Consider the following 21,282-nt stretch of genomic DNA (forward strand, 5'->3'; position numbering starts at 1 on the left):
TCAAATTTCACATTATTTACATTTATTATTATTAAATCTTCAGTACCTGAAAGGTATAAACACGGATCAAAAGGAAGGAAATAGAAACTGAAACCAAAGTATTACAGATGCAAGTAAAGAGACTGACTTTTGTTCTGATCTCCCATGTCTCTGAAGGGAGCATCAGGGACAGTAATTCTGGTATGGAACTGATTTGAGAATATTTCTTTCCTGGGAGAAGTTCCTCTGGAAAGGAGATAATTATTGGAGTCTTAAGTGGACATGAGGAGGTATGTTTGTAAGAAGCTAAGATTCTAATAAAAAAAATGATCCCAGAGGGAATCAGTTCATAGACATAGCAGATGGGGACTTTATTGAGAGATTGTGGAGGCAAAAGTATGAACTGAAGCAAAAAGAGTTAGCTGTGTATTTCATAGCACAGCATAGGGAATGATTGCTAATTCCTCACGGACTACTTGACTGTTGGGGCAAAGAATGTTACCTACATTTATCTCCTCTACGTCAGTAAGTTTCCCACTTCTCCAAATATTAAGGAAGACATGGAAATAGGGAGATGATATTGGATGCTGAGAAGGAAGAACACTAGAAAGTTATCTCTAAGTCAAGAAGGTGGATTACACAACTGTATGGGTTTCTGAGGCTTCTTGTGGTACAGAAATAGGACTTAGTGACTGGAAAATATATGCATGAATCCATGCTCAGAAGTGCTGGTGATCTCGGACAGGATACATGAAAAGCCTTCTTGTACGAGTCAGAGAGATTGTCTTTCCTGACTTTTTTCCATTCCCCAATGTCTCTAATATCTCTTGCATTGACCTCGAGTGGCTCAATCTTTTCGTTGAATTGTTGAATACACATAGATCAAATGGAAGAAAATAGGCATTGAAACCAAACTAGAAGAGGTTCATGTAAAGACATTGACTTTTGTTCTGATCTTCAATTTCTCTGTAGGAAGCTTGAAGTTGTAGCCGTGGCTGGAGAGTCAATCACCTCCATGTATTGGTTCAGAGAAGCTAATGGAGCCTCTCAGGCTCCACTGTTGCTGCCATTCTCTCACATGCACACCGCCTCAGCTCTCTGCAGTCTTTCGAGAAAGCCTTTCCATGGAGGATGGTCACACAGTCCCTGCTTCTCAGGCTGGTGAAATCTATTATAATCTCAAACCTTAAAAAAAAAAAGAAGTTAATTTAACACAGTTTATTTCTGAAATGAAATATTAAGTACCTAGAAAGTACATAGGGAGTATTTCTAGCTTAATAAAATTATCGAATAGATACCTAGAATGAGTTTACTGGAAATATGGGTCACCAAGCTCTTTCTTTTCAGTCCCTGAATTTCCACATTCATTCTTAGAAGCAGCAGGTCATCCAAAACAACAAAAACTATTTCTAACTAAAATTAAGATACACGTTATAATCCAAATTTATCATATGATTTTACTGGATCTGAAAAAACTATCTACCTTCTCTGTGACTCAGTTTACTTAACTGTAAACCAAAAAATGATTACATTGAATATCTCATATCTCCTAGAAGAACAAATCCTATATGGTATATAGAGACGAAAGGTATTTGTTCAAACGTGGCTTTAATTTTTTAATTTTATTTTTTTGCTGAGGAAGATTCACCCTGAGCTAACCTCCACAGCCAGTCTTCCTCTTTTTTGTATGTGAGCTGCCACCACAGCATGGCCACTGACAGATGACTAGTGTAGGTCCACACCAAGGAATCAAACCCAGGCCACCAAAGCAGAGCACACCACACTTTACCACTAGGCCACTGGGGCTGGCCCTATTTTGTTGTTGTTGTTGATGTATAGTCAACATACAACATTGTATTAGTTTCAGGTGTACAACATAGTGATTTAACATTTGTATACATTACAAAATTATCACCCTAAGACTAGTAACCATCTGTCATCATACAAAGTTATTATAATATTGTTGACTCTCTTCCTTATGCTGTATATTACATCCCCATGACTTATTTATTTTATGACTGGAAGTTTGTACCTCTTAATCCTCATCACTTGTTTCACCTTACCACCTCCCCTCTTCCCTCTGGCAACCACCATTTTGTTCTCTGTGTCTATGAGTCTGTTCTGTTTAGTTTTGTTTGTTCAATTGTTTTGTTTTTTTAGATTCCATATATAAGTGGAATCATACGGTATTCTTTCTCTGTCTGGCTTATTTCATTTAGTATAATACCCTCTAGGTCCATCCATGTTGTTGCAAATGGCAGGATTTCATTCTTTTTTATGGCTGAGTAATATTCCTTTGTGTATATATACCACATCTTCTTTATCCATCAATCTACCAGTAGACACTTAGGTTGCTTCCATATCTTGGCTATTGTAAATAATGCTTCAATGAACAAGGGGCGCATATATCTCTTCAAATCAGTGTTTTCATTTTCTTCAGTACCAGAAGTGGTATTGCTGAATCATATGGTAGTTTTATTTTTAATTTTCTGAGTAACCTCCATACTGTTTCTATAGTGGTTGTACCAATTTACATTTCTACAAATAGTGTACAAGGGTTCCCTTTCCTCCACCTCGTCACCAACACTTGTTATTTGTTGTCTTTTTGATAATAGCCATTCTGACAGCTGTGAGGTAATATCTTGTGATTTTGATTTGCATTTCCCTGATGATTAGTTATGTTGACCACCTTTTCATGTACATTGGCCATCTGTATGTCTTTTTTGGAAAAATGTCTATTCAGTTCCTTTGCCCATTTTTTAATCAGATTGTTTATTTGATACTGAGTTGTATGATTTCTTCATATATTTTGGATATTAACCTCTTATCAAATATATCATTTACAAATATATTCTCACATGGCTTTAAGTTGCAATATATTTTGGTATAGATATTACTTTTACCTATTTCAAAAGATACCACGCACACTCCTGTCTAAATGCTCACATAAGTAAAACTAATTTTTTATATTACTACTTATATTGTCAGTAGATCTATTCTCAGAGACGGTATTTTTAAAGATGTGCTCCCTATTTCACTGTACAGAAAGCCAAGAAATCTGGGGTCTTATACTATCTCTGGGTATGGAGAAGTTGTGTGACCTTGGGGCAAGTTACTGTGGGCTTCAGTTTACTCATCCATAAAAGACCTCTCTCTGTCTCTGTCTCTCTCTAAATCCCAGACACTTAATTATGCTTTAAGGGACTTCAGGCCCTAAAAAGCAGCCAGAGAACTGTCCCCATTATTTTGCTAACATTTTGTCTCCTTCTCCCTCACCGGTAACAAGCCATTCCAGAGCCAGCACCATGTTTTACACATCTCTGGATATCCTCCTATAAACTTAGTGTCCAGTACAAAGCAGATGTTTGATTAAGGCTTGTTGAACCAAATTTTTTGACTCTGTCACTGAAGCGAAACCTCTCTATTAAATGCCTTTCCCACCAAATGTTCTGAAGGCTTACAGTTCAGGGGAGTAATGGGCTCCATCCATCCACAGCCAGGCCTCACCACTGCCATTGCGGGATAGCCCTGTCCAATAAGAGTAGAAAAACTCAGAGTAGCTCTGAGGCATGGCAAACTCCTGTGAAAGGCACACAAGAAAACCTTTAGCTTTAGCAGTGTTTCAAATGTGTACACAGAGATGTGTAGGGACAGCCAGCACTTTTAATACGAGAACAACATATGAGTCCTGCCTCACATAGATGACAGTACACAAGAGAAAAAGCATCTGTGCTGAGGACAGTTAATTTGTCCAGGTTAAAGAATTATCTTGTCTTAACAATCGTGGAATATATACTGATATTCTGAAACCAAGAATCACATCAAGCAAGATTTATAAATGATCTATTATTTTCAATTCACAGCATTAAGCACTAAGATTCATACAAAAAACATAGGAGGCAGATTTACAAAGAAATGAAGAATGATTCTGGGAAACGGAAGAATATGGAAGGAAGAGTGTAGGAAAGAAAAAGTAAGCTTTATAAATACACATGAAAGGAATTGACCAGGAAAGAGAAAAGAATAATGAATATATTTTAATGCAAAAAGAGATAAAAGAAGAATTTACAAGAATGATTTATGTCTCAGACTAGGAAGGGGAGAAAGAGAAATTTTTCGTATATATGTATATATATATTTTTTGTATATTTATATACATAGTCGTATATGATAACTCCTTTTCTAATATCTATATTGAATTTTTTGTTATTTGCTTTCTTTTATCTAGTCTCATTCAACATAGAAATTTATGTAAATTACCTAAAATTATTACAATTATCCATTTTTATGTCTTTCCTTGCCACTATACTATGAGTTCCTTAAGGACATATGCTTTGTTTTATTTATTTTTATATCCTCAACTCCTCAGATAATTAATGGCACCTATTGGTTCAATGAAAGACCATTGGAAATATAAATGAAACTGTCAGTAAGCAATAGTCATCAAGTAGGCATATCAAAAGAACAGTTGAAAATATTGTTTCAAATTGAATGAGGCCCTCTTCAAATTAAAAGTCCTGAAGATAAATCATGTGAAAGTGATTTAAGTGTATACAAATATACGAAATGTAGAAGAAAAAATGTGAAACTTTCACAATAATATTTTCTACCATTGTATCTATATAGTTCAGTTATATACCTGAGTCCTCACTATGTGCTGGAGATGGAGGAAACAAAGAAAATAAGAAAAATTAGCAAGGTTTATGCTAGGATATAATATCTTAGTCAAATAAATCACCACCCTTTCTGCCTAAACTGAGTCATCAAGAAAGGATGAAAAATATTATTTTATTAGATGAGAGAGAGAGCAGAGTTTCATTCATCACAGATTTCAGGAAGTGGGTAGGAATTAAGATGCAGCTAGAGGGTTGTTAAGAGTTTGCATAGTTAGCTAGACATTTATTTCAATTAAGTAATCCTTTGTCAATAACCTACTTTGTGCCAAGATCTCTGCTAAAACAATGATAAATAAATAATAGTCACAATGCTTGAGGAATTAAATATAAATGCAACAATAAATGTAAGAGAAAGGGGAATAATCACACCATTTTAATAGTGTACTTTTATTGTATGTGCTTACTTAATATATGCCAATTTATAGTTTTATTTTCATATTTGCCTAGACCAGTCTATGTTAAGCTATAAACTTCTGGAAGGTAAGATATTTATTTGCAGATTATGGCAATGATTTAATTAAGTATTTTTCAATTAAAAGCTTTCCCACTTTTATAATGGAAGAGCAGGAAGTGCTATTTTCATCTTCCTGACGTTGTGTCAATATTGTTGTCTTCCTACCCAAATCAAAAGGGATAAGAAATTAAGGCATTCTTCGTTTGATTCCTGACTCATGGGGAGTTTGAAGAGCTTTTGTTCATCTTTCTAAACGGTGGGTATTTTTGGAGAACAGAACTCCTTTTACCTATCTCAGGGGATCATTCAAAGCAAGAAGAATAAGACTTAGGCCTTCATTATAATAAATGGGAGAGTCTGTGCACGTTGACTCCTTAGAATCTTCTTATATAATTTAATCCCTCTTTTTGAGAATACTTCAAACACTGACCAAGCCTCAGGATCTTACCAGTACTTGTCGTGTGTTTATCGTCAGCATGGTCGAGTTCTCAGAAATGCAGAAATATTCACAGCCCTTCCAACTCTTGCTCTCTTTATAGAATTGATAGCATTTGTTGCCATGCCACTTCCATTTTTGTGGGCAAGGGCTGCACCTGTGTTCTTGGAAAGAAACCAATTTTAATGTTATTTTCTACCCAGGTCTGCTGGCTTTCCTCTCTTGAAATTACGTAGTATTTGACTACCCAAGAAAGAATTGATTCTCTTTCTCTTAGATATTTAATTGCCCAGCAGTGATAACTACAAATGTTTACCAAACACCCACTACATGCCAGGAATTGTAATTGGTACTGAGTATACTGTGGGAATTAAAACAGACACTGCCTGCTTTCATGGAGTATGGAATCTAGTAATGAATGATCAGAAAGTCCTTTCTTGCCCTATGTAATTCAGTATACTGAGAGGATATTCAATTTCATAAAGAACTTTTCATATTCAGAAACTCAATATGTATTGTATTTAAGAAACAACTGAAGTTTCTACAATTTTCTTCCTCAAAATCCTCTTATATAATAGTAAAAAGAGTCTTGAAAATGCAATATATACCAATGGGATATGGACTCCTTTCTCATACTAAACATAAATAAATAAAATTTTAGAAAAAATTGCATAAACACTAAGCCAAGCATGAGAATCAGAATGGTAAATTTCCATGTGTCAGAAATTAAGATGGATATCAAAGTCAGAGAAATAAGTGCACAGGTCAAGGGTAGGCAGACTCTGTGGGTAGTGGTTGTAAATGTAGGAACTAGGCCCTGAGACCCATGGTTTTAATGTCTATGTATGAAGTTTGCCAGACAACTACATGGTTCCCAGGTACCATGATGGGAAAGTCAGCCCCATATTGACAGATACCCTGAGGGCAGAGGGGAGCCTAGTGATCAGGACTCACCTCCAGTTTTGTTATAGAGCTCTCGACAAAGTTTTTCAGCCACACGCTGGAGAGTTTCTGCAAGCCGCCTGTTCTGGGCTTGGAGAGATTGCAGCTGTTGGGAGAGATTCCCCAATCTTTCTTCCTTTTCAGAAATGCTGTCTTTCTGAGTATTGGAGAGCTGGTAGAACTGAAAAACTAACCCGCGTTACCAAGTCAGACTGGACAGCTTATTTCTTCATTTCTATTTCTATTTTCTACACATGGGAAGACAAAATGGTACTTGTTTAAGATCTCAAGTTCTGAGATCTCATATTGCCTATATTCAAGTTTGGACTGTAGTAACATAATAAATTGTATTGCTTTAGGCAAATTAATTTCTCTAAGTCTATTTCTTCATCTGAAAAGTGTGGAGTCATAATAACAGTTTCTAACTTCAGGAATAAATTTCTTAATCATACTTACTGCTCAATAAATATTTTTATGTATACTCTCAAACCATTACTCAATTGAAAACCAAAAATCCATCTATCTATTGATCATTATATTAAGTATTGACAATGTACCATATATCATTATCTCCTTCAATCATTAAAATAGTCATAGTATCATTTCTACATTTTTATAGATTTGCAATTGGGCTCAGTGAGAACAAGTAACTTCTTTAATATCACTTAGCTAGAAAATTTCAGTGCTTAACTTTAAACTCCAAGTTTCTAAGTCTAAATAGAGAAATTCTTCACGAATCATGAGAGTTGCTTTATACACCTAAAAACAATGGTGGTTGCAAAACAACAGTTTTATCAAAATGAAGTAAAAATTTTGGAGCCAGGTGAAAACACTAGGAAACTATTTTCTTAATTCTAAAATTTAAGATCACAAACAAGTTCTAAAATTTCCTTAAGAAAAGCAATTTTTGACATTAAAACATTCTCATCTATGTGACCTTTTATCTTGATCCACTTTCTTCAACTGTTCAGGAAACACTGCTGCAGGGTCTCAATCTGAAGCAAATTTGCTCACTTCCTTTTTTAAGTTTTTTACTTTGTCCTAACTAGTTTGAAATTTAAAGACTTTTATACATGCATTTGTCCTTGTTTGATTTTCACAAGTTTTTGCAAAATGATTCTATACTTGCTGGACTTTTTGAAAAAATGTTACAATGATTAAGAACTTGATCTGTTCTTGTATGAGGGGGCGGGATATAAATGAAATCTCTTCCCTCTGCATGGCCCACTGAGCCACACATACAAAAGCAAAAACCACTGCTGCTCTACTCTTTTGTAGAATGGAAAAGGGGTGAAGTATGCATTTATTAAAAATTGCTGATTTTAAACATTAACATATAAACAAACAGACAAAAACCTTCCAATCTCAAATAGAATGTAAAAGTCTAGCTGGCAAGTGATTGTTGTATTTTAATGCTTCTATTAGTCATCACTTAAACAGGTGCATTACAATAAGGTACATTGAATTATCAATAGCTCCAGAATTAAGGGAAAAAGAAAAATCCATAACAAGTATTTCTCGTCCTAGACAAACCTTGGAGCCAGGCTCCTCCCCCTAGTCAGAGCAGAGACTTACACAGGAGCCCCAGCGCTGCCAGGCCAATCAGCAGCAGCAAGCACAAAGTCAGCAGGGTCAGGGCCATTGGGCGCCAAGCTGAAGAGGAAGGCTGGTGCTCTGCAGGGAACAAAAGAAAAGGCAGAGTTTCGCTTTTTCTTCCTCTTGGATCTATGCCAGCAGCAAGCAAATGAAAGGAGTTTGTTCTGGGAAGAACAAATTCTGCAGAACAACAGTAATAAGGGGCTAGATAACAGTCCCTCTGTCCTCAGAAATATTGTCATAAGGCTCTATGTCAAGCCTCACTTACCACAGCTAGATTCTTTCACAAGCCCCACCCATTTCTATCCTCCCCACCCACCCAGTCCTACTTTGCAGTGAATCCAGTTATGCTTTACCATTATCTTTATGTGTTTGTTTGCATAATCTTCTTTTTGCCAAAATTCGACTTATAAAAGACTCTCATGAAAATGCCTTAACAAGGAACAATTTTTCACAACGTCAGAGAACCGATGAAATTAATTTGTTGTTACTTTTGCAAAACACCCATCTCCCAAGTATCACGTATGCTTCTTCTAAAGAGAAATTGCATGTCAGCAGTGTTCATTTTGCTGTTTCTTTTTAGGATTTCTTTGATGAAAGTCTCTCTTTTGTAAGGATTTTGTCTGTTCATTCATTTGATTTATCTCTCTTCAAAAATAGATTATAAAGAAACATGATCATCAATTTCTCACGGATGGATGTAAGCTATTTCAATTTTGTACCAGTTAAGTAACGAAAAAAAAAAGCTGTAGCCAGCATCCTTCCCTTGCCACATCCCCACAGCAGAGGCATTCCTGAGTCAGAATGAACCCATCAACTAATGAGCTTCTTTATCGATCTGAATGACCTGAGATGTCTAACAAGGAAGACCCCCCAATCAGGTACAGGTAGCATCTAGCATTGTGATTAAAATGAAACAAAGGGAGAGTAAAACCCTCAAATTCTGATCTCTTCATGACTTGTGAGTTTCACTTCTTTGGGAATTCAAATCAGGTTCTAAAACAAAAAGATTAAAGACGTAAATTCATTTCCTCTTTAGCAAAGTCCCCTACGCAATATATTGTAAGTACAGAGATTCATGCTAAACGTTATTTCCAAGTGGGGAGTGACAAGTGGTAAAAATAGTATAGAAATAGAAAATATGATCACTATCCTTTGGAACTCACATCTTGTAGGCAAAATAAGTAAAAATCAGGGAGCAGACATTGATGGATTTTAAAATGTGAACCTTATTTTCTCTTGATAATCATCTCCTTCATAAAAACTTTCAATGGCTTGCATTATTTTAGAATAAAATTCACATCACTTTTGACAAAGACCCTGGTTCCTCTTTTTAAAAAATTTCCAGTAGCTTTATTGCACTTAGAATAAAATTCTACAAGAATCATTTTCATCTGGACCCTCCCTAGCTCTTTCACCCATTTCTGAACTATTCTTCTCTCACTCAAATGCTCTTACTCACAGTGGCCTTCTGTTTATCCTTGATCCAAACAAGTTTATGCCTGTCTGAGTATCTTCGTATTAGTTCTGCCCTCACCTCCTAATTAATTAATCCTCAGATTGGCTATTGGTAGGCTACTTCCTGTTGCTCAGCTTTCAATTTAAATAGCACGTCTTTGAGAGAGGTCTATGAGTCCATCTCTAGCACATCAGCCATTATGTAGGCTTTGTTAAAAATAATATTATTAAGTAATATTTTCATAGCTTTTGTTTGCTCGTTTTTGTCTATCTCCTCCCCCTTGAATGTACATGCCATTAAAACAGTCATCTTGTCTCTCTTGTTCAACAGTGTATTTCCAGTACTGAAAATACTGCTTGCCACATAAGGGTTGAATACATATTTGAATGAGTAAATGAATGAAGAACAAAATTAGAAAAATTAATGTTACCTAAACAATGTAAATTTTACAGAACAACAGAAGATTATCTAAAGTTAAACTTTACAGATTGTTTGTTAAAAATCTCTTGACTTTTCAACAATATTTCTGTCAGCAGAGGGCAGCCGAAGATAAACTCATCTCCCAGCCATACTGGTTTCTACACACTGACTTGTGTGAGAGTCTGTATCATGAACAAATATGAGAGAAATTTGCTTTGTCCTCTATTTTCTTCAATTAGCTGACCTATATAGTGTGGTCTAAATTTTCCTGAAAATTGATAGCTTCTCATGGCATTCACCTTGAGTATCACAAATCAAGTATAAAAGAACAAGATCAGAAGGCATAAGATAGCTTCAGCTAAATATCCTCTCCAAAACCCAAGTCTTTTTAAATTTCTATATAGCTCAAGAAAATTAACCATGTGGATGTTTGTAGATTCCAGAGGTACAGTGCATATATGGACCTATCACCGTGATGGCTTTATTTTTCTCCATATTTCTCCATATCGCCATCAAATATATTATGTATGTTACTTATTTCTTTTGGTTTATATCTGGTCTTACCCCAGTAGAAAGTAAGCTCCTTCTTGGAAAAGATTATTGCCTGTTTAGTCACTACTATAGCTCAATACCTACAGCATCAGTTGAAATAAACTCAGTTAGTGTTGATTGAATGAATGAATGTGTCTGTTGTATATAAATATCTCTGTTATATGCCTGTCTATGTCTGCTCAAACCTATTTTAGTACTACACATCTCAAAAGCATAAAAAATGTAAAAAGTGCTGTCCCTTTTTATGATTAATATTTTCCTTGTCAAAATTAGAAATAATTTTAAAAAGGTAAAGAAAAAGAAGAACTATGGAAATCAACCAAATTATTTATCCTTTAAGAAACCTACTTTGTGTAAAATTAGGGGCAAAGGAGGTGTTATTTTTCTGCCCAAAGATCAAAAAGAGTGAACTTACATCCTTACTGTGAAACGAGAGCATGGACTTTAGAGATTAGAACACTATTTAATAATAATGATATCCATGTAAAAAATAAATATATGATCCTTCCTAAGGTTGCCTCTAGGACAGAAAAGGAAAGAAATGTAGTATGTTTTCTGCTAAGGAAACGAAATTTCAAAAATTTTCTTCTAAGGAATCATCTTTCCCTGATCATTTGAGAATTTTTCTACTGACTCTTCTCTCTCTCTATCTCCCTCTCCCTCTCTCTCTCTCTCCCTCTCTCCTCCCTTAATAATCACAATCCCTCTGTGTTTTATCTAAAGACCCAGAGAAACATAACCCTAGGGCATTTCTAAAGCAGGTATGGTCATTTCCTAGGCAACTAGGCTTCCATGATGGAAAGACTCTGGAGTTGAAAGTTTCACCTTTTTTTTTTTTCTTTGATGCTATTTTTCCCTCTTGGTATTCTTTTTTCTTTTCTTAACTATGAGTTTAATGTTTCTGAGTTTTATTCCAAGTGCCCCTGATCATAATGAGGTCTCTCTCTAGGGACCACCCCCACCCTAAAATAAGAAAAATAAGCTGCCTGGGAGGTGCCTCAGTTTGGCTTGGCTTTACTGTGGTTTTCGTTTTTGGAAGAGAACCCCTAGGCTGTCTCCTGGGGTATGTTTACAAAGAGGTGTGGACAGGCCAAGGAATGATATAAACATCTCTAAGAATAATAAGATATGTAGAAAATAATACCCCTTTCCTGTATCCTCTTACTATAGCTATACTATGAAAGGCTACAGTGCTAAGGTTTTGAATACAAATCTCCTTGTAGTTATAAGAAACTTTGTGGATGAAGAGTTGCCATACTTGACCAGTTACTCTTCATCAGACACCACAGAGGGAAAATTTTGTTCACCTCCATTTCGAGGGCCAACAAAAGATGAAACAGACATTACCAAATGTAGTTTATTAGTAATCCTCTGAAATAGAAAGGATCTTAAAAGCTAGAAAAGACACAGAATTTAAATAATCTGCACAAAACTACATTGCAAACTAGTGGCAGGGCTAGGATTAAATTGTCATGCTAATGCCACATTTTGTACACTTTCCTGTGAGCCAGTCTCACAGAAAAATGGAGCTAAACTGGTGGAAGGGTACGTATCTCAGAAAATATTTATCCTTTAGATCACTTCTTAATCATGAGACATTGCTAGCTCATATCTGACTTTGTGATATACTTTAAAATTGTAAATATTGTATTTTCAGCAACTTCTTTTTGTTTCCTTAATTCTCACATATGGCACATAGCAAACCTTCTCATGGGAGGGTGTTCAAGTTTCCACGGGTTGAGAGTATTTTTCAGCATTCCTGAAAATGCAGGTTTCCTTTCCTTTATGAGTCTATGTCAAATATTTGCTATTTTCATTCTTTCTAAAAGTAAATGTGTGTTACCATTCCTATTATTTCAAAATAAGCATACATCCAAGAACCCATAAGCTGTTTCCAGAATATCACTGAGTTTTTGATTCACAGCAATTAGAAGCTCAATTATATTTTTTCTTTTGAGTAAAATTTAGGTGAGTCAATTTTAGATCCCAATCAAGGAGTTTCATTTGTGAAATATAGTTAAAAAATAACATTACTATGAAATATAATTCCTTGAGTTATTGAGATAAACGCCATATATGAATTATCTCACCTATCCTTACAAACACCATATGAGGTAGATACTATTATAATCCCCATTTCTCAGGTGGGCAACTGAGTCCCTGTGGGGTTAGTTATGTTACCTAAGGACACACAGCTACTGGTAATAATACTCACCGAGTGTATTATATATGCTATAGTATTTCATTTGAATCTCCCAAAACTTACTCAAGAGGACATTGTTTTTAACCTTTTTTTTTGTGGATAAGAAAGCTGAAGTACCAAGAAGTTACTTAATTTGCTTAGGGTTCCACAGCTAGCAAGTGATGGAACCAGAAGTGCTGTCTAAGCACTCTCATTCCAGAGCTGAACATTTTAATCATTTTCCTATCCTCCTAACAAATCTCACATTAATATTTGCTCTCATATGGCAGTTCGATGTGGAATGATAGAGAAGCTTTAGTCTTTTACCACTTGCAACTTTTTGCTTCCATATTGTGAAATATCCGAGTAGCAGCCACCTTAAATCACACATTCTACCACCAAGGCATAATAGTATAAATTTAATTTCTTCCTTAAGGTAAAACATCTTCTTAGTGTGCTATGTAAGGCCCTGCATAGTAAGATCCCATCTTACTTTTTAGCCTCATCTGCCCAGATACCCCCATACACCTCCTCCCTTTGAGGACTTACCGTTCCTCAGCCCAATTGTCTACCTTGCCCTCATGTTAGACTTTGTTGATGATACACAAAATTACCTTATCCTGATCTAAATTACAATCCAAAATTAACACCCCATCTTCTCCCTCTGAACTCTCGTCTTTCTAATTTTACCTATCAATACACTACATCTCTTACATGTGCCCCAAACTAGCTTTTGCTTCTCTGCTTTTATCTTTGTACATGAGGTCCTCACTATGGAAAGGTCACCCAGTGCTCCATCTTACTCCACCTGAAAACTTTGACTCAGCCTTATAGACCAGGAGCAAATGCCACTTCTTTTAAAAATATGCACATGAGTAACTTGTTTGTTCCATTTGCTTCTACGGCCTCCTACATATATTCAATAGCACTGCACAACATTTTCTTATAATTGCTGGTTCAGATTATTCCTTCCACTTCTCTAAGCATCTCAAAAGCAGGGTCTCCCCAGTGCCTACCGTAATGCTTAATATTTAGTAGGTGTGCTTTAAAGATTTGTTGAATCAATTAAATGTGATTTATGCTATGACTCGGCAATGAAGGGGTTATGCTATAGCTGAGGAAATGAAACTAAAAGTCTGGGGAAAATTCAAGCATATTGTCATTAATATAAGCAAAGAAAAGTGGAACTTGAATTTATCATTAAAGAGTTTTTTTTTCTTAAACTCAAATAAGTTTTCATATTCTTTTGATAGGACTACATTCAGTTTCCAGCAGGAGTTTTGGCCCATTAGTTATTTCATTCTCTCTCCTTCAGTATATTATTACTGTGAAGTGCTTTACCTGCACTTCTTTTCAAGCTACAACTGAGCTAAAACCTCCCACACCTTAAAAAATTAATTTTCAAGTACTCATTCAACCCCATAATACCTCAGATATAAGACTTTATCTCTTCTCCTTACTGCCAGGCTCCTCAAAAAAAAGAAAGAAAGGGAGAGAAAAAAGACAATGACTTAAATTGTTTGTTTTCCTGCCTCTCAGTTCCTGTCAAATTTCTGCTATTAAAAATCACCAATAATCCATTTTCCTTCTCATTGCTAAAACAATAAAATGTTTTTGGCCTTCTTCTTACTTGAACTCTCTGAAGATTTATTGTTTATTATTTTAAAGATTCACTATTCATTACCATTGACTTTTCCATTTCTCTTGAAGTTACTGTCTCTTGGCTTTCTATAGATGGTTCTATCTCCTTTTCCAACTTCTACCCCTCTCTACCATTCATTCTTAGTAGCTCTTATTGGAATATCTTGTTCATCTGCCCCTCACTTGTATTCTTTGAGATTCCCTTCTTGGCACTCTTCTCCTCTGTTCTTCTGTTTTTTCGTTTTACATTCTCTTCCTCAGTGATCTCATTCATTCTCAGAAAGTTTAATTCCTACCTAAATGCCAGTAATTGTCACGTATATATGTAGCTCAGAATCCTTAACCCTGATTCACATCGTGTGTATACAAGTGTCTGTGGGCAACTGCAACTGTGTGTTCCTTCTCTTACAGGCATGTTAAACTCAAACTGAATCCTTCGTCTTTCCTATTCCTCCTGTAGTGTCTATCTCAGTTAATGGCAGTACCATGCACTCAACATTAGACGGAACCTAGTCAAACCATGCTCTCCCTTTCCTTGTCATCCCATATGTAACCAGTCACCAATTCTTTAAACTCTACCTACGCAACATCTTTCACGTCTCATTCCTGTACCACTTTACTTCAGGTTCTTCTAACCTCATTCTTAGACTCGTGCAAAATCTGGTATTAGCTCATCCAGTTTCATAATCCTTCAATTCATCTCCTCATTGCAGCCTAGATGGTCTTCTAAAAACACAAAATTGATTATGCCACTCCCTATTTAAATCCCTCAGTACATCATTTTACCTACTGAGTAGAATCGAAATACCTCAGTTAGACACAGAAGGCCCTTTCCTAACTTTCCAGACCTACCTCTTAGTCCAACTCTAGACATCAGCCATAACACATCGCTTGTAGTTCTCTGAAAACACAAAGTTACGTAAGACCTTCATGGCATTCCTCTCATGTGTCTGTCTGCCTGTAGTGCCCACTGCCCCTGAAGCTTCCCCACTTTTGCTTCCATATCATGTGGGACATCTTAAAGTTAACTCATTTCAATAGTCACTCCCTCTCTCAAAACTTTCTTGATCTCCTCTACTCTTACCAGATAGAAGTGGCCAAGCTCTCCATTGTACCACGTGCTTGCTTCCCTCATGGCACCTTATCTCACTTATTGCTTAGTCAAGAATTATATCGGACTTAAGTTTCCTCGTAAACAGGGATCATGTCATGTTTGGCATTATATCCTCAGTACTTTGCAACATGCCTGGCATAACAAGACCACGAGCACAAGTTTGTAGAAAGAAAGTGTGAGAGCATTGTCTTTCATGTTTACTTTCTATTTATCTAATTGTTTGGCATTTTTTTTTAACATGAACATTACTTTCGTATTGAAAAAGTGAAAAATCTAGAAAATAAAAGAATGTGTATAATTTATTTTTATTAATTCTAAAGAAAACATTAAAATTTTCCAGTCATAATTGTGGCACAACATTATGTTGAATCTGAATCCTCTGTGTTGCCAAAAAATTCCCAGAGTGAATTTTGCTCAGTGTTTTTGTTTCTTTGTTTTGTTTTTGTTTTGTTTGATGAGGAAGATTCACCCTGAGCTAACATCTGTTGCCAACCTTCCTCTATTTTGTATGTGGATTGCCGCCACAACACGGGCGCTGATGAATAGTGTAGGTGTACGCCTGGGAATTGAACCCTGGCTGCTGAAGCAGAGCATACTGACCTTAACCACTAGGCCATGGGGCCAGCCCTTTTGCTGTTATTTATAACAGCAAAATTACTTCATATCTATTTTTCTAAGTAATAACTAGACTTCTATAGCCACATTCCTCTAAACATTTGCATTGTTACAACATAGAAATAAAATATCTTACATGTACAGTAAGATAACTATTTCCACTTGTTTGCCTCCAAGACACTTTTTTGTAACCTCTACTCCTACTGTTTCAATTTCCACTTTTTACAAAAAGGCTGCCAGATGTTTCAGTTAGTGTTTCATCCTGCTCCACCTCCCTCTCCACCCTCCCTCCTCAGCAGAACTTATTTGTACATGCTGTTCCTGATTATGCTGATCACTAATCCTTGTGAGAGTTCCTGGCTCCAGTCAAAGGTGAAAAATGAAGTTATACACAAGCCGCTTAAAACCACAGCCCTAAGAGCTGACTCTTCACAAGATTTGTTGGGGGAAAACATATTGTATCCTATTACACATATCTGGTGGCTATGGAAACTTTGCTTTGTTGTCACTTTGCCTCACATCAAGGAGGCTGGAAATCCCCGATATCCCCTCACGGTTTACTAGATAGTTCAGTAAAAAAAAAAAAAAAAAAAAGCCACATCAGTAAGTCTCAGGTCGGGAGATGATTTAATGGATAGAAAGTGAATGGGAAGGCTTAGCAGGGAAAGGAAGAAAATCTAAAAGTTTAATACAGGCACTGAACGAGCATCTCTCTGATGCAGACTGATGCAAAAATGTTAAGCAGAACACAGAATTCTCGAAGAATGTGAAAAGACACTCACATTTTTGATGTGTCTGCAGTGTGTGTACCAAGGACTTTACATGGCTTATCAACCTTAGTACTCACAGCCACCTTATAAGAGAGGTTTTGTTACTTCTAATTAACACTGATTCAAGTCGATGTGAATCAATATATACAAAGTGCTTAAAACAATGCCTGGTATATAATAATCACTATATACATGTTGACTATCATTAATATTTTACAAATAAAGAAACTGAGGCCCCAGAATACTCAAGTAACTTGCTGAATGTTACGCTGTTAGTAAGTAGCATAGCTGGTATTAGCACCTAGTGTTGTCTGTATTCAAGTGTGAGGTGTTTTCACTAGAACGCAAGTCACATTGCTGCCTTAGATCGGCTCAGATGCCCAGGAAATAAAGTCCTTCTCTATGTATGTGAATTATCTCTTCCAAGGACTGGAAAAATAAGTATTTTATTACTGGTGTCCGGCTCCGTGGCTGAGTGGTTAAGTTTGCGTGGTCAGCTGCGGCGGCCCAGGGTTCAGATCCTGGGTGCAGACATGGCACCGCTCGTCAGGCCACGTTGAGGTCGCGTCCCACATCCCACAACTAGAAGGAGCTGCAACTAAGATATACAACTATGTATGGGGGGGTTTGAGGAGATAAAGCAGAAAAAAAAAAAAGAAGATTGGCAACAGTTGTTAGCTCAGGTGCCAATCTTTAAAAAAAATAAATAAATATTTTATTACTATGTCAGAAGGTGAATTATTAGAAATAAAGGCCTAAGATGAAGCTAAATGTAACTACAATGAAATATTTTCATAATTTAACTCAATCATCTCAATAATATTCTGGGAGTCAGTAGAAGAAAAGGGAATGGGATGGGCCTTAATTGCATCTGAGTACACGGTTTAGATCATCGAATCACAGGATTTCAGAGCTGAAGGGACTTTAGAAAGCATTGGCTTTAATCCCCCTCATTTCACAGATGATAAAAACCAAACACCTGATGTTGACATGACCGTCCTCAGGCCTCACAACTTCAAGATGCAGAATTATAAGAACAAAATACCAGGGATGATGTGTCTGCTTTGAATTCTCCCTTTAAAGCTGTAAGTTCAAAAATAGCAAAAATGTAGCCATTATAAATCTAAATTTCCGGATCAGATTACAGATGGTAAATAAAGCAGCACCGGATTTGGCCTTCATGGGAAGGTGGGAAGTGGAAGGGACATCATTTAATTGTACATACAATCCCACCTTTGCACATTATACCTACTGGGTAAAAGCAACACACCCACAACTGCAAAACACTCGGCCAGCAGTAGAATCTTAGAAAAATAAACATCTGTGTATGTACTGAGTTTAATTTTTCAGATGTTTGTACATGTGGCACATAAGTTGTGAAAAGTGCACAGTTACACATTATTGTAAATCATGAATACATTTTCTCTCTTTCCTCCATTTTGTACATTTCTAGGAGAGGTAGCTCATCTCATGCATTTCTCAAGGGTCTGGCCAATTTGGACTTGGGAGACAGAGTACCTGTGTTCCCAGGCTCTGGCCGCTGGGTTGTAGTAGAGGCTTGAGAATGCAGGCTCATGGTGGTGTCCCCATCAGCATCCAGAATGTCCCTCGTGCTGCTGTACTTGGCCTGCATCTGGATTCCTACAGGGGTGAAGGCGAGCTGTGGTCAGATGGCCCCAGGCCGCCAGGCTACTGTGGGACAGTTCAGGAAGCGAGGCACTGAAAGGCATTCCTAATGTTCTTCTCTCCCAGCAAGTAGCAGGGGAAGCCTCTGACTCTAGTTCCTGCCTGGAGAAGCCCAGCCCCTCTTCTGTGAACTTGTGCTCTGAATGCCAAATTGGTCAGGCAGAGGGGAAGCAGCATGTGTTTTCTATTTGGGCGGTCTCTGTCCGAACAATGACTGAAGGTGTTGCCCTTCTCAGAGCTCTTTTGTTCATGTTTGTAATTCCTGTGTTACTACAGCATAAAGAAGACAAGACCTTACAATCACACAGATTCCTTCAGACTCTGCAGAACATTAATCAGTCACAGAGATACATACCATCCAATTTCTTACCCATTATATACTCACTGAGTCCCTTAGATTAAATTTAACCTCTCCAAGCCTTCATGAAAAGAGAAGAGACTATAGGACAAGCTTCTTCCTTTCTCCAAAGGCAGGGTATAAAGCATCATATACTTGTAATGTCAGCACAAACGAGTCCTTTTAAGGATATTTAATCGATTCTACTCTTTCATTTTACAAAAAGAGAAATTGAAGCCCAGCTAGATGAAGTGATTGCTCTAAAGTCACATAGCTGATTAGTGACAGAATTAGCTTTAAAAATGCTCTCCTGCTGTCAATTCAATCATCTTTCTTCTTACAGTATTTGGACTCAATTTAACATTTTGTAGCACATTTGATACATCATGATCATGAACAATTACACATTTTACTGGAAGTCAGGACTCTTAGAATTATTACTGCCTGTGAGTTTGAGAAGCCAAGTAACAATTTTTGCCTAAATTTCCTAAGCTCAGAAGGAAATGAGAAGATTATTTTAGATGATGTACAAAAATTCTTCCTGAAGCTATATAATAGAAATATATTATTCAACCAATACTTTTCTATGTTTTAGGTAATAGCCAGGCTAAATCAAACATAGTAAATATAAAGGAGTGTGGAAGATTCTTCGGGTAGGGCAACCAGGACCTATGAGGAACAAATCAGGAAGTGTAAATTGTGGATTCATTATATGTCTCAAGCCATGTATTGTTCATCAGGTTATTCTAAATAAAACAAACCTAAAGAGACCTTTCTCTTGCATAATGACTTGTAAAAAGTAGGAAATCAAGAGCAAGCCCTGATCACCTTGTGGTTAAAGAGTTAAAGTTCAGCTTTGGGGCCCAGGTCAGTTCCTGGGCGGGGAACTCCACCACTCTGTCAGTAGCCATGGTGTGGCGGCAGCTCACAAAGAAGAACCAGAAGAATGTACAACTATCCTCAACTATATACTGGAGTTTTTTGTGGGGGGAGAAGAAAAAAGGAGGAAGATTGGCAACAGGTATTAGCTTAGGGCAAATCTTCCCCCTCAAAAAAGTAGGAAATCAAAAATTATTTGGTCATTCACATTGGATTGATGATTTAGAAAATATTATAGAAGAGAAGTCAGTAAAAAATTTGAAAGGAGAGGTAAGAGAAGCACATATGAGAATAAAGCAGGAAGACAGAATATTAGAAATTGCAATAGCTAGGGCCTGAAAAAAAAACACACATTTAGGAGATGCTGGTAATTATGATTCTAATGAAATAGTGATTGGGATTATTTCCAAACTTCAGTGATTCAAGTAGATCCTTGATAATTTTTTTTTTTTTAAGATTGGCACCTGGGCTAACAACTGTTGCCAATCTTTTTTTTTTTCTGCTTTTATCTCCCCAAACCCCCCTGTACACAGTTGTATATCTTAGTTGCAGGTCCTTCTGGTTGTGGGATGTGGGACACCGCCTCAACGTGGCCTGACGAGCAGTGCCATGTCCGTGCCCAGGATCCGAACCCTGGGCCGCCGCAGCGGAGCGCGCGAACTTAACCACTCGGCCACGGAGCCGGCCCCAATCCTTGATAATTTTTCACAAGCAATATACATTGCTGCATTTTTATTTCTTACTTATTTTTTTAACAATGACAAAAATAGTTTTTGAACACTTACTTTTTGGCAGGTGCTATTCTGATTCTGGGATACATCAGTGTAAAACAAAACCCTCTGTACTTTTAGAGCCTACATTCTATGGAGGAAGGCAGATGATATACAAGAAAGAATAAGTAAACACATAGTAGAATATGAGACTGTGATAAGAGATATGAAAATATATGGAGAGTAAAGGAAGTTAAGAAGATAGAGGAAGAAGTAATTTTAAATAGATAATCAGAGTCAGCCTCATTTCAGAAAGTGATATTTGTTCAGAGACTTGAAAGAGGTGGAGGAGTAGGCCCTGCAGGTAGATGTCTGGGGTAAGAATCATTCAGGTAAAGAAAACAGGAAGCTCTAAGGTCCTGAAGTGGAAACATGCCAGCTGTGGTTGAGAAAAAATAGAGAAACCAGTGTCCTAAATGGAATGAGTAAAGAGGAGAAAAGTAGATTAGCTCAAAGGAGTAAAGTGGGCTACAGTAATTGTCTTATAGATAATTGTAAAAGTCTTTTGTTTTTAGTTTTGATTTTTGTTTTTACTCTGACTTGTATGGGAAGTCAAAGAGAGTTTTGGTAGAGGGTTGACATGATTTGTTTTAAATTTAGTGGACTCACTTTGCTATGTCTGAATATGGACTATAGAAGGACAAGGCTGGATGCTGGGAGACTACTCTGAAAGTGATTCCAATAATTCAGGCGAGAGAAGATGGTGGACCTTGAATAGGTAAGTGTTTCCTCTAGTATGATTATTACTCATCTTGAATTTACCTTTTAGACATA

The 21,282-nt window shown here is 36.7% G+C and overlaps 1 protein-coding gene across 1 annotated transcript; it reads right to left on the reverse strand.

The window, feature by feature from the left end:
* On the reverse strand, positions 1-18,681 carry CLEC1A (C-type lectin domain family 1 member A). The gene is made up of 6 exons (XM_014850925.3): positions 18,355-18,681; positions 8,063-8,161; positions 6,500-6,676; positions 5,558-5,709; positions 3,441-3,559; positions 1-1,164 (listed from the first exon to the last, which is right to left on the reverse strand). The coding sequence occupies exons 1-6, from the start codon at positions 18,467-18,469 to the stop codon at positions 1,014-1,016; spliced, it is 813 nt and encodes a 270-aa protein (XP_014706411.2). The 5' UTR covers positions 18,470-18,681; the 3' UTR covers positions 1-1,013.
* Between the last annotated feature and the right edge of the window lie 2,601 nt (positions 18,682-21,282).

The sequence above is a fragment of the Equus asinus genome, chromosome 22, assembly GCF_041296235.1.
Source record: "Equus asinus isolate D_3611 breed Donkey chromosome 22, EquAss-T2T_v2, whole genome shotgun sequence".
Lineage (NCBI taxonomy): Eukaryota > Metazoa > Chordata > Mammalia > Perissodactyla > Equidae > Equus > Equus asinus.